The sequence below is a fragment of the Canis lupus genome, chromosome 4, assembly GCF_003254725.2.
Source record: "Canis lupus dingo isolate Sandy chromosome 4, ASM325472v2, whole genome shotgun sequence".
Taxonomy (NCBI): Eukaryota; Metazoa; Chordata; class Mammalia; order Carnivora; family Canidae; genus Canis; species Canis lupus.
Window position 1 is genome coordinate 34,752,609 of NC_064246.1, and position 13,243 is coordinate 34,765,851.

Sequence of the window (13,243 nt, forward strand, 5' to 3'; positions counted from 1 at the left end):
CCAGGAGCCATCCCCACTCCCCAGGAGCCATCCCCACTGCCCAGGAGCCATCCCCACTGCCCAGGAGCTGTCCCCACTCCTCACCAGCCGTCCCCACTGCCCACTAGCTGTCCCCACTGCCCACCAGCCGTCCCCACTGCCCCAGGAGCCGTCCCCACTCTCCCAGGAGCCATCCCCACTGCCCCAGGAGCCGTCCCATTGCCCCAGGAGCCGTCCCCACTGCCCCAGGAGCTGTCCCCCCTGCCCACCAGCCGTCCTCACTGCCCCAGGAGCCGCTGTTAGCAGGAAGCAGTTTGTGCCCACAGTGGGGACCAGCTGCTCTCTGGCTGGGCTGGCTTCTGGCCTCTCAGGGGAGGCAGATGGAGGGAGGCTGGCCTTCTCCTTTAAGAGCATCCTTCCCGCTCCATCCCCAGAGGCTCCTAACCCAGAACAAAGACTCAGAAAGAGCCTACAGGGCCCCCCTCCGTTCCCCACCCCCTGCTTCCCCTCCCCCTGTGGGGGCAGCTCGGGTTCCATCCTTTCCCCACCCTAGTCTGACTGGTTGCTGGGTCCTCTCCAGCTTGGCAGGACCAGCCCCTCCCAGGAAAGGGGGTAAAACTGCAGGTGGGTGTGGATGGGATGTGGCTGGGGCTGGAGCAGGGGATGGCCTGGGGCGGGGGGGGGGGGCTGTGGGGTGCTGGCCCCAGCTGGGCTTTCTGGGCCAGATGTGACTGGGGTAGGAGGTCGGGCTACGGGACACACAGCAGGCGAGGTGGCTCCGTGGGCAAGGGGTACACGTTGCTCTTTGCTCCTTGCACTCAGTATCTTTGTGGACTTCAGTGGATTACAGGTGCCCCTGTGGCGTGGGGCCCCTGCCAGGCCTGCAGTCCATGCACTGGGTCCTCAGGGCCGCGGAGCAGCCAGTCCGGTCACCTTCCCCTTCAGTGAGCCTCAGTTTCCCCAGCCTAGAGCCAGAAAGGTTTGAACTATCTCCAGGCCTCACAGGGCCTGAGGTCTCTTCTGAGGAAGGGCTTCTGGAGGGATCTTGGCCCAAAGGCCTCCCTGGCTAGAGACCTGGGGGCCCGGGACCCACCCTGCCCAGAACACACTGTCTCTGGGTTACGGGCTGACATGCCGCACGCACTTCCCCGTCCCAGCAGCTGAGCAAATGGCATCTCCTCCCCTCCTCCCTGCCCCCTGCCATTCCAGTGCAAAGGGCACGGGGACCTGGCATGCGACCTTGGCAGCTGGAGCTTTCCATGCTGCTGTCAAGTTTTCCAGAGCACAAATGAGACAGGAGAGCCACGAATAACCTCCGGGCCCCTGGGGGGTCTGGAGGGTGTGAGCCTGCCGGGCACCGACCGGCTTCCTGACCCTGAGCCAGGCCCCTGTGCCCTTCACTCGGTGCCTGCTGTGGGCGTCGGGAGCCGCCGATGGCCGCGGGGCTCTCACTACCCGGCACGAGAGCAGAAGGAACAAGCAGCACTCAGGTGCTCCAGGTGGCCTGGGTGCGCTCCCTGTGTGACCTTGGAAACGTCACGTCACCTCCCTGAGCCCGGGTGGCTGCAGGGAGGTGGGGCGGCTCCTTGGGCTCCCGGGGCCAAGCCCAGAGCTCCCGTTACCGTCGCCGTCACTCTTACAGCTGGACGACCCTGGGCCGGGCGCCGGCCTCCCGGGCAGACTCTGTCCAGAGCAGCTGGAGGTGCAGCCTGGTCCCGGGCCGTCCTGGGAAAACGCCGCACCCTTGGGGGGCTCTGCAGGCAGCAAGGATGGACAGATGCCCTCGTCGGAGCCCCCGCCGGGGAGCCCGCCGCATCCCTGGGTGGAGGGGCGGGACTGAGCGCAGCGGGGAGCACACACATCTGGGTTGTCCAGGGCAGGGGCAGCGTTATCGCCAGTGCGGCCGGCCCCATCCTGCCACCGGGGGGTGCTGGGTGCTGGACTCCCCTCCCCGGGGGCAATATTAGCCGGTGAGTCACGGTGGGAGGCGGCGGGCGGCGGAGTATAGGGTTACAGCCCATTTATGGGCGCAGCGGAGGGCAGATATCAGTGTCCAGGGCATTCGTTCCCAGCTATTCTTAGGAGCGTCTAGGGAGCTCCACGCAGCCGCCAGACCGAGGGACGGAGCAGGCAAGGCTGGGTCGGGGTGGGGCGCGCTGCGGGCGGGAGCTGGGCGCCGCGGGCCCTCACTCCCCTCCTGTCTCACCCGCAGAGGCCGCCGCGGTCAGCACGAGCATGTCGTACAGCGTGACCCTGACCGGGCCCGGGCCCTGGGGCTTCCGTCTCCAGGGGGGCAAGGACTTCAACATGCCGCTCACTATCTCCCGGGTAAGTGTGCCGCCCGCGCAGCCTGGCACCCACAGGGACGGGGCACAGCCAGAGGAGGCGGTGGGCTCCCTCCATCCCTCCACCACCCTCCCGGAGGCTCCGGCAAAGCCGCGCATGCCCATCCGCAGTCTGGGGCTCCAACGGGATACGCCGGCCACGGGCCCTGGTCTCAGCCGTGGCTGCGGTCCACCTGAGCCCGCCAGCCCATCGTGGGTGCGGAAGATGGGCAGGTGGTGGGTGTTTTGAGCCAAGAAGGCAATGCCACGCTTGCTGCGTGGGCAGCAGGTGGCCAGGTGTAGTGCCCGCCTAAGGCCTCCCCAGGAAGTGTGGGCCCAGGGTGCCCCCAAGCCTGGAGCGTCTCAGGGGACCTGGGCAGCTGCTTTGTGGCCAGAGCACTCCTAGCACGGAGAGCGCAGGTGGACGCGGGTAGACTGATGACTTTGGCTGCCTGCTGTCAGGGCCCGGGCCTGCGCTGGCCGGTAACTGTGCCCCAGCCCCCACGCCGCCGTGGGACCTGGGTGACTGTGTCACCTCAGCCCCCCGCCGCCCTCCGGGGCCTGCTGGGGACCTCCGGCAGCTTCCTCCCTCCCCTGGCCGAGCCCCCACCCATTCAGCAGCCCTGACTGCCTGTCTGACGTCTCGTTCCACTCGCCCACCCGGGGGGGAACAGCCCATGCATGAGTTCTGCGTCGTCTGTGGTCAGGGACCAGCCTGCCGGGGCGTCACAGCTCAGTCCGTCTTTGGCCCGGCCGGAGACATTCAGGTCCAGAGAGGCGAGAAGCCCAATGTGCTTGGGACCAAGCTTTCCGGGTCTCAAGAGCTGCAGGGTCCCCAGGACCTACACCAGCGTCCAGAGCGCGGCGGGCACTCTGGTCACCCTCGTCGAGCGGCCCCCAGCAAGTCTGGCAGAGCTGGGGTGAAGACCCCGGGGCTCAGGGTGGGATGTGAGGTGTGGGTGGGTGGAGACCAGCCCTGCCTGATGGGGTCCCTGCTGCTGTGGGGTCCAGGGCGCGGGCTGAGGCTCCAGGCTGTCACTGGGGGGGACGGATGGGCCAGGACAGCAGAGACTTTGCCGTGGGCCTCGGGGTGGGGGCGGGCAAGTGGGCAGCCGCGGGAGGTCTGGAGGGCTCAGCAGAGGGGGTAGTGTAGGAGCAGTGGCCCTCGGGGGGACCCCAAGAAGGAGGAGCCCCCTCTGGGCTGCTGTAACAGCTAGAGAGGCCATGCTCCCCGGGGTGGGGGGGTGGCACTGGCCTGGCTCCAGCCCAGAGAGGGGCCATGCTCATCACCCACCGGAGGTCGAGCTGCAGGCCCTCCACCCTGGGGACCACAGCGTGCAGCCCCAAGGACACCCAGGGCCTGACACCCCCGCCTGCTGATGTGCTGCGTGGGCATCTGAGCCCTGTGCACGCGGCCGGCCCCCAGGGCCCCACATGGTGCCCCAGCAGCCCGGGGGCTGTCCTCTTCCCTGTCATGGGTCCACAGCCCCCCAGGCCTGGGCCTGAGCCACGTGTCCCCCAGCCCCACAGTCCTCAAGGCCTCACGCTGGTGCCCCTGCCCCAGTGGGTGGCAACCAGCCTCCGGGCTCAGTGGCACCAGGATAGCCCATGACCTCACCCGGGATCTATGCGCCACCTGGCCTCGGCCGCCCGGGCTTGTATTGCAGCAGGGAGGCCTTAAGCTAGACAGCAGGAAGACTGTCCCCACCGCAGGGAAAGCCACGCTGGGACGGCACGGAGCCCACGCCTGAGGGCTTTTATAAGCAGGAGCCGCGGCTCCGGGGGGCGGCGGGCGGTAGTGCAGGGCCCGGCTGCTTCCTTCAGGGGCGCCCCCGTCGTCAGGGCCACGGGCCAGCTGCGCTGGGCGCTCCGGTTCCCTGGGAGCCCCGATCCCCAATGCCCCGGCCGCTGGGCCCCTGTCCCGCTGGGCTGCGGCGTGTCCTGCCGGGTGGGGGGCTTCTGCAGTGGCTGCCAGGGGCGGCGGAGGCTCTGCGGCAGGGCGCGGGTGGCATCTGCCTTGGGGGGTGGGCGAGGCGGGGCCGCGGGGGCGGGCTGGGCGCGTCCTGGGAGAGGCGGGCGCCTGCTCACCCAGACTCAGGCGCTCGGTGACCTCAGTCACCCCTCGTCCCTGGCCCGCCCTCCGCCCTTGGGCTAGGGATCAGCGGGAGAGCCCTGGGCGGCCTGCCCACCCCCAGGCTGAGGACCCGCAGAGAAGGGGCGCAGGAGGCAGAATGGGAGGGCGGAGGGGAAATGCCTTTATTTATCCCGGACAGGTGCGGCTGGGCCTGCAACATGAGCTCCGCTCACCGCCCCCCAGCCCCAGCCAGCTCTCCAGGGGTGGGGGGGCCCCAAGGAGCGGCTGCAGAGGCCAGCCTCCCCTTGCCAGGAGAAGAGGCGCGCCCTGGTCCTCTGCTCCCAGCGTCGCCTGAGAAAAGAGGGTTTTCCTGCCCAACCTTGTCACGGCCTCTGTGACGTGGGGACGTGCACGTGGCAGTGCTTCCAGCACCACCAGGGCAGCCGCGGGCACCTGTCGTTCCTCCTGGTTCTCCCTGTGGCGGGCAGCGGCGAGGCTGGGGAGCTGTGGGCTGAGCCCGGGGAGCCCCCCGGGGCGGGGGGGCGGCTGCCTGCTCCAAGGCCCTGGCCCTACGGCCTCATCCTTCGGGCCTTGCAGGCTCCCCGGGGCACCAGCCCAGAGGCCTCTGCTCCTTCGCGCCTCTCTGTTCCAGTCTGTGTCAGATCTCCTAGCTGCAGGGGGTGTGGGGATTCAGAGGACGGAGGGTCCCCGGTGGAGGGGGGGCGCAGGCTGGGACTATTCCGGGTTAACTGTGCCGGCCATTCCTGGAATTTTGAGGCCATAGCGCGGTTTCTCGGGCAGCGCCTCATGGTGCTGACAGGCTGAGCTGTTTATAGCCGCGCTGAAGGTCAGGCAAGCCTCCGGAGGCTGCTGGGAGGCTGGCAGGGCCCTTTCCTGGCCGCAAGTGGGGAGGCTAACCCAACAGGGGCCGCGGCCGGGGACGCGTCGTGGAGGTCCCTGCCAGGCCCCAGCCCGGCCTGCCTCCTTCGGGGGTGCGGAGCCGCTGCGCACCCAGTGAGGGCTCCGAAGGCGGTGGTGGAGGCGGCCGGGCCCTGAGGAGCGCACCCTCCCGGCCGTGGCCAGGACACAGGACACAGGACACAGGACGGGCCCATCCGGGGAGGCCCCGGGGCTCCTGAGCTAAAGCCGCGGGGGGATGGCAGCGCTGAGCAAGGCCAGCTTGCACACAGCGTCGGCGCCTCCTTGGAGCCAGGAAGCAGCCCACGAGGCACGAAGGGGTTCCCCACCCCCCGCCAGGGCTGACTGGGGCCCACTGGGAGTGACGGGCCCATGGGAGCCTTCTACTGACACCAGGACACGGCACTGCGGGATCCGGGGAGACAGGCTCGTAGGCCAGGGAACGGTGTGGCCAGCAGAAGAGGGGACCCGTGTCCCCAGGTTGGGGCACAGGGAGGTCACTGGAATGTGTGAAGCGGTGGGGCTGGGCGCTAGAGGGGTGGGAGGCAGCGGGGAGCGGGGCCTGCTGCTCATCCTCCGAGAAGCCAGCAGGGGGAAGAAACGAGACCACAAGAGCCAGTGGGAGGAGCTAAGGCAGGGAGGACCTTTTTCTTTTTTTTTAAGACTTAGTGTTTTGTTTTGTTTTTTAAAGATTTTATTTATTTATTCCTGAGAGAGAGAGAGAGAGAGAGGCAGAGACACAGGCAGAGGGAGAAGCAGGCTCCATGCAGGGAGCCCGACGCAGGACTCGATTCCAGGACCCCGGGGTCACGCCCTGAGCCAAAAGCAGACGCTCAACCGCTGAGCCCCCCGGGCGTCCCAAAGACTTAGTTTTTCAAGAGCAGTTTTAGGTTCCCAGCTAGATTGAGTGGAAGGTAACAGAGTTCCCAGATGCCCCCCGCCCCACACATGCACAGCCTCCCTCCCCTCGTTATCAAGAGTGACATGTTTATTATAAATCCTAAACCTACACTGGCACACAAGTATCACCCAGGGTCCACAGTTTACACGTGGGTCCACTCCTCGTGTGGTTCCCTCCACGGGCTGGGGCCAACGACACAGACCCACAACACGGCATCACAGAAGATGTTCTCTCTGCCACAGAAATCCTCTGTGCAACGAGGGGCTTCTGGAGCCTAGACACGATCCTGGCTTCTTTATCAGAGACAGAAGGTTCCGGTGAAAGCATGAGGGATGGAGCAAGGCCCCCGGGGAGGCCAGATGGGAAGGGAGCAGAGCACGGGGATGGTAACTTAATCACACGAAGCCGAATGCACTTAGGGCTCTGTGGCAAGTGTGCTGGGGTGGTCGGCGTGGGCGGGTGCGGAGGAGAAGCTGGAAACTGCGCAGCCCACGGCACCTTCTACCTCCCCCTGCCACCTGGGCCCGGCCCCACCGACGCCGCACACCCAGAGGGGCAACGAGGCCGGGGCCTGTGGTTCTGAGCACGGAGCATAACGGCTGGGAATGGCCGAGGGCCCCGCCACCCACTCTGCTGCGGGGACCTGGGGAAACAGAGGCCCCTGGCGGCTGGGCCTGGCCAGCGCCCTGCTTCCCTGGGACCCTGGGCAGCACTCTCCCCTCCGGCTGATGCTCGGCCCCTCTGGGGATGGCAGGCTGGCTTGGGCCCAGCCAGTAGGAGGGGGCCCCCCGCCAGCTCCAGATCTTGTTTCCCCGTGGAGCCAGGGACGCAGCTTCCCAGCCACCAGCCGGGCACCCTCGAGGGGCCCGGGCACGGCCAGCACCTGCACTTCCCCTGTCAGGAGCCCCCCCGGAAACCTTCTCGGCTCTGCACCTCCTTCCAGAGCAACACATTTAAAAATGTAACCCTCCCAGCCCTCGTGGGAGGAGGGCGCTGCCGCTGTCCTCACGCGGGCTGTGCAGGCCGCCCTGTACCCTCAGGCCTGGTTCCGGCCCACGGCCCGGCTCTACTGCCTTCGCACCAGGCGTCCACGGTAGTGGGGGCCATGGCTGCGCCCTGACCCCGACTAGCCCTGGGTCCCCTCTCAGGTGCCTTCGACCATGGCCCGAGAGGAGGAAGGGCTCCTTGACCTGCTGGCAGGCCTGGCCCCCCAAACACCGAGAGCCTGTCCCAAGGGGCTTTGAGACCGGACTGTGCTCCCGGAGCCCGAGCAGTGCCCCCGGCACCCTTACCCTGCCCGGGCCAGCCGAGCCCTGACGAGCAGCCACAGGTGCAGGAGGAGGGCGCCGGGGCAGGCAGGAGCCTGCTGGGACCCCGGGAACGGGGATTGCCTGGCCTACACCCGAGGACCGGGCAGTGGGCAAGGGGGAGGCAGTGGCCTGGTAGGAAGGTGTGGTGCGCTGGTTCCTGAGGAAGCAGACGTCGCGGGCCGCTGCGGGGGGGACACGGACAGGCCCACATGGCCCCAGCTCATCGGGCCCAGCCGCTCCTGGACGCCACCCTGCTGTCCTTGCTCCCACGGTCATCTGTGCTCCCCCAACATGCTCCACCCCTGGCAGCCTCCGCTCTGTCTGGGGTCTGGGGTGGCCCACCTCGGGGCGCCTTACCACTCTGGAGATGGTGAGAAGCAGCTGGGGGGTGACCCTGGAAGGGTGGCCCTGAGAGGGTGACCCTGGTGTGGGGAGCCTGGTGGGGTGACCCCGGTGGGGGGGCCTGGAGAGTGACCCCGGTGGGGGGAGTCCAGTGGGACCCCCCCTAGGGTGTCCTGCTAGGGCAGCAGAGGCGCTATACAGCTCACCCGAGGAAGCAAGATGGTATCTGCCATTTCCGGGAAATGTGTGTAGACTAAGGTGGGGGACACAGCGAGAGGCGGGCAGACGATGCCGCACACCGGGGTAGACACCCACGGCCATGCCAGGGTAGACACCCACCACGCCGCAGTAGACGCCCATCCCGTTGGTGTAGACGCCCGCCGAGGCGTGTGCGGGCCCTCCGTAGAATTCTCTCCGGGTTTTCTCTGCTTGAGGATGTGGATAGTCCGACGTCGGGTATCACACGGGTCTGACCGTCGGGAAAGGCGATTTTCTGGGCGGGCAGCTTGCCCTCGGGAGTCCCCTCTCAGCCAGGAAGTGTTTTGTTTTCTTCTGTTTCTACCCTTTGTTCAAGCCCTGAAATCAGGAAATAACCGGCTCCTGTGGGTCGTGCAGGCCCCGCAGCCACGAGCCTGGGAGGGGCCTGCAGGAGCAGGAGAGGGGGCTGGGCCTGGTTTCCCAGAGCCCAGGGGTGCTGCCTCCGCTGTCCCCGCCACACTCAGCGGATTCGGGGCTGGGTGGGCGGGGGGGAGCTGTCTGGGCACAAGGGGCCAGTGCTTGTGAAGTTAGCTCGGGCCCAGGGCGAACGGGCGCTGCCACCGCAAGGACCCCCCTCTTGCTGCTGTCCCCGGGTTAGCACTCGCGGCTCGTGGCCTGCCTTGTAGAGCCCACGGGGACTGGAGGCTGGTGATGCAGTGGCCCTGCTCGGGGAAGGTCCCTCTGGGAGGCGGGGCAGGAGGCCGGCCAGAGGCTCACCCAGGCCTGGCACCCAGGGTAGGGGCCTTCCCCTGAGTCCTCCTCGGACTCCTTCTAGGATGGTCCCTCGGGCCAGCGCCAGAAAACGGCTCCCGCCAGCTCGAGAAGCCAGCCTTGTCCCTGGGGTAGACAGGAAGGTGACTGGGAAGCCGGGAAGCTGGCCGGTGGGCATGCTGGCGCAGAAGAGCCAAGGGCCGTCCTCCAGTTACAGCCTCCCAGAGGCCTGGCCGGCATTCCCGCGGTGTCCCAGGGGGGCCTCCCCGTGATGTCCTGGGCGTCGCGTTGTAAGGTCATTCTGCGTGTTACAGTAGGGGGTAGGGCTTGCCTGGTACTTCGTGCGGTGACACAATGTGGGGCGCGGGGTAAGGCCAGTCTCTGTGGCATTCCACGAGACGCCTTTAGAAGCGGAGCTTCATCCATCCCATGTGACGTCACTAGGGGTCAGCCGTCAAGTCATTGTAGGTGACATCACCCAGGCCCTCCAGAATTTTGCGCTTTGAGTGACGTCACCGAGGAGGGGAGTGGCTACCACCGCATTCAGCCCGCCGCTACCAGGGGCCAGGCTTGCAGGGTCTGGCCTTGTGCATGACGTCATCGGGAGAGGGTCTGAGCCACCATGACGTTCCACATGATGTCCCTGGAGTGCAGCCTTCCTGACGTGCACGGGGTATTCTCGGGGTGCCGCATCTGCAGTGTTCTGAGTGATCACACGGTGGGGGACCCTTGGACTCTAACACGTGGTGATGTCATTAGCTGGCAGGGATTTGGGACATGGTCCCCACACCTTCTGGAAGTACGGAGCCAGCCCCAGAACGCTGAGCCCTGCCGCCTGCCCCTGGGGACCTGGTTTCCCCAGGCGGGGTTCCCCAGCTCCCCCACATGGTGGCACTAGGCACCTGCACCGGGACACTTTGTGACGGTGCATCTGTCCTGCCTGCTAGCCTGGTCGAGTCTGCCGTGGTGCTGAGTGTCCGCTTGTACGCATACCCTCTCTCCCGGAGCCCAGAAAGTGCCCCGTGGGTGTTTGGGGGTGCAGACATCATAGTGCTACTGTACGGACTGCAGGTTAGGGGACCTGGTGTCACAAAGCCCCCAGGCCTCAACGGCTTAGCCTAGCAGAAGCTCATTTCTCGCTCGTGCGACATCTGATGCAGCGCTTCTTAATCATCCGTCCTCCAGGCAGCGACCGTAGGGCTCAGGTCCCTCCATTAGTGGCTCAGTGTCCCCCTCTGGGCCCTCTGTGCCCAGCCTGCCGACAAGTAGAGGGAGCGCAGCGTGGTAAGGACGGGTGCTGGGGGCAGGCCTGCAGGCGGTGGCATTGCTCCCGCCCCGGTCCCCTGGGCAGAGCTAGTCTCGCGGTCGCACTCGACGCAGGACGCTAGGCACAGGGGTGGCGGTGCGCCGGGTGGGGATGTCGCACGTGGCAAGCAGCGGGCACTGGCCACAGTGAACGAAAGAGGACCTGGCAGGCCTCTACTGGATGACCCCAGGGGACTCTTCCCCGACGACTGGCCCATCCTCAGCCCCCCCCTTCATGCGCTCACCCCCCCCCCATCTGCCATCCTCTCAGATCACACCAGGAAGCAAGGCCGCCCAGTCCCAGCTCAGCCAGGGTGACCTCGTGGTAGCCATCGATGGAGTCAACACAGACACCATGACCCACCTGGAAGCCCAGAACAAGATCAAGTCTGCCAGCTACAACCTGAGTCTCACGCTGCAGAAGTGAGTGGAGCTCTGCAGGGCACGGGTCAAGGGGTGGGGGCATCAGGCCCAAGACAGGGTGTCCGCAGCAGCCACATGGGCCCGGCCCGTGCTGCAGGCTCACACGGAGAGGTGAGGCGGCCTCTGGACGGGAAGAAGGACCGGGCCTTCCACGCCTGCCATGCCTGAGTCTCACTGTACGGATGAGGTCGGGGGTGGGGGGCGGTCACAGTGCTGCCAGCGTGTGGGCAGGCGGGCCTGGCAGCTGGGGTCTTCCCTGCCTCCTTGCTGCCCCAGACAGCCTCCCAGGGACCTAACAGAGGCCATGAGTGCAGAGTGCCCAAGGGCCATGCCTCCTCCATCCTGACCAGGCCCGGGGCCTTCCTGGGGTCACTCCAGTCCGTGCGGTGGACAGCGGGCCTCGGGGTCCCTGGCCTGGCTCCCCAGCTCTCTGATGCTCTCCTGTCACCAGCCCTGCCCCCGCAGGAGCTCCCGGTCCTCCTGGCAAGTGTCCTCACTTGGCCCTCTTTCTGGTTTCTCCAGGTCGAAGCGCCCCATCCCCATCTCCACGACAGCGCCCCCGGTCCAGTCCCCTCTGCCGGTGATCCCCCACCAGAAGGTAGGTGCTGAGGTTGGCTGCGCTTCCTGGGGTACTGCGCCGAATCGGCCTGCCTGGTCCTGGCTTGGCGCAGCCCTGCCCTGCCCCTGCTGATGCTGTGGGGCGGACCCCGTGAAATACCGGGTGCGGGCTGCCTGCCTGGGTGCTCGCGCCCCCCGGGGCCTCACGGCTGGGCTGTTGGGAACCCAGCCTAGGCCGTGATGTTTTTAGGAGAGGGACCAACCTGCCAGCCTGGGGGGCGAAGGAGGCAGGTATCCGGAGGGCTCTGACCCTCATTCGCCTACAGGGTACTGGGAGGGGGCGTGAAAGCCGGAGGCCACCCCGGGCAGGGAGGGGCCCGCTGGGCCTCAGGGTTTATCCTTTGACTTCGGGTCTCGCAGCGGTTCCCACTTTCCCTCCCGACTGACCACCCGTCAGCCCCACTGGAGGTGCGGGTGGTAGCCAGGCAGCAGGTGCAGGGGGACACACCTCCCCAGCACACCTGCCATGCTCCCGGGTCCCTGTAAGCAGCTCAGCCTGTGGGCGGAAGGCCTTGACCCAAACCGGGGGTGCTCGCCTCACCCCTCCCTGCACCACTCCATACTGCCCCCTGTCTGTCCAGTGGGTGGGGGGGATAGGCAGGTGGGGCAGGGGACAGGAAGAGGCTGATGGGCTTGGGGTGGGTGACAGGTTGGGCAAAGAGGCAGAGGGCTGCTCGGGAGAAGTTGCAGAGGTGGGCTGTGAGCAAAGGTCATTCCCTAGTCTCCCCCGCCTTGCACCTGCCAGCGGAGGGCGGTGGGGGGCATCTCAGTGTGGGGTCGGGGGCAGGAGGTGGGGCTGGGCCACAGGAGCTGCCACTCAGGGGAAGGGGGGCAGAGAGAGGATAGAAGGGGCTCCCCAACTCCCTGAGATCCACGCCCCTCTCTGCCCAGCCCTGCAGGAGGGCTTGACTTTTCAGGTGGGGCCCCCACTTTGTCAGCCTCAGGGCCAGGGACGCGCGGCTCCCTCAGCCTGCCGACAAAGCCCTTCCCTTCCAGGTGTCGGCCTGTGCCCTCCTGAGCTCTGCGCAGTGGCTGAGGGGCGCGGGGTGCAGGACGCAGGGCATGGGGCTCAGGTGTGGGTGCAGGGTGCAGGCTGTGGTGTGCAGGACCTGGGGTGTGGGGCACAGGTGTGGGTGCGGGGTACAGGCTGTGGGGTGCAGGATGTGGGGTGTGGGGCACAGGGTGCATGCAGAATGCGGGGTGCAGGCTGGGGGGCACAGGGTGCTCGCCAGCCGCCCCTGTTTCAGGTGGGCGCAGGGGTGCAGGGGCGCTGGGACACTGTGGCCTCTAACTGCTCTCTCCTCTCTCCCCTCACGGCGCTGCCCCGGCCAGGACCCTGCTGGGGACATGAGCGGCAGCCCCACGGCACGCAGCCCCGGACCCCTGGGCCCCCCGGAGCTCGGGCCCAGCTCTAGCCCCTCCTTCTCCCAGAGTCCCCCAAGGGGCGGCCCGGGCACGGAGGGAGCCCCGGGACCGAGAGGGCAGGGCAGGCCCGCGCAGTACAACAACCCCATTGGGCTGTACTCGGCCGAGACCCTGAGGGAGATGGCTCAGGTGTATCGGATGAGCCTCGGAGGGAAGGCCTGGGGGGCCGGACTCCCAGGAGGGTAGGTAGCGCCCGGCTCCCTGCAGCTGGTCCAGGCCGGGTCCTCAGTGCTCACCAGGGCCTGGCAGGCGGTGGCCCAGGAGCGGCCCTCCACAGCCCAGGAGGTGGCCAGGCCCAAGCCAGATAAGCAACGGCCCTGCGGGTAGATTCGCCTTGAGGTAGTTGAGCCGACGGGTCATTGCTTTACACAGCCTGGGGTGACTGCTGGATCCTGCGGAGGGGGAAACTGAGGCTCAGAGGAGGTCTAGTCGAGGCCCAGCTGTCCCGCTGCTAAGGGGCTGAGTGAGGTCTGAATTCGAGAGACGCGGATTTCCCCAGGCTCAGGCCGCCACCCCAGGTAGGGGGATGCCTGCTGCCTCCAGGAACTGGGCCGAGGGTCAGGCTGGTCCCCCCAGCAGCCGTGAGGCAGGAGCAGGGCATGATTCGGGGGCTGGGCGTGGGCTGGGAAGGCTGCCTGCAGGAGGGGGCGCCTGA

At 67.2% G+C, this 13,243-nt stretch overlaps 1 protein-coding gene across 10 annotated transcripts in view; it reads left to right on the forward strand.

The window, feature by feature from the left end:
• The first annotated feature begins 1,230 nt into the window (after positions 1-1,230).
• LDB3 (LIM domain binding 3) overlaps positions 1,231-13,243 on the forward strand; it is a 56,894-nt gene continuing 44,881 nt past the window's right edge. For 4 of the 10 annotated variants that reach the window (XR_004815284.2, XM_049109097.1, XM_025434449.3 and 1 more), the window contains exons 1-5: positions 1,953-2,109; positions 2,192-2,307; positions 10,394-10,545; positions 11,068-11,143; positions 12,496-12,770. Coding sequence is in view for 9 of the 10 variants with exons in the window: in XM_049109097.1 (XP_048965054.1) it covers positions 2,215-2,307; positions 10,394-10,545; positions 11,068-11,143; positions 12,496-12,770 (596 nt within the window). In the remaining variant the exon portion in view is untranslated. Of the gene's footprint in view, positions 1,488-1,952; positions 2,110-2,191; positions 2,308-10,393; positions 10,546-11,067; positions 11,144-12,495; positions 12,771-13,243 lie in introns of those variants that run through there. The other 6 variants (XM_035715434.2, XM_035715436.2, XM_025434451.3 and 3 more) reach the window with 4 other exon arrangements.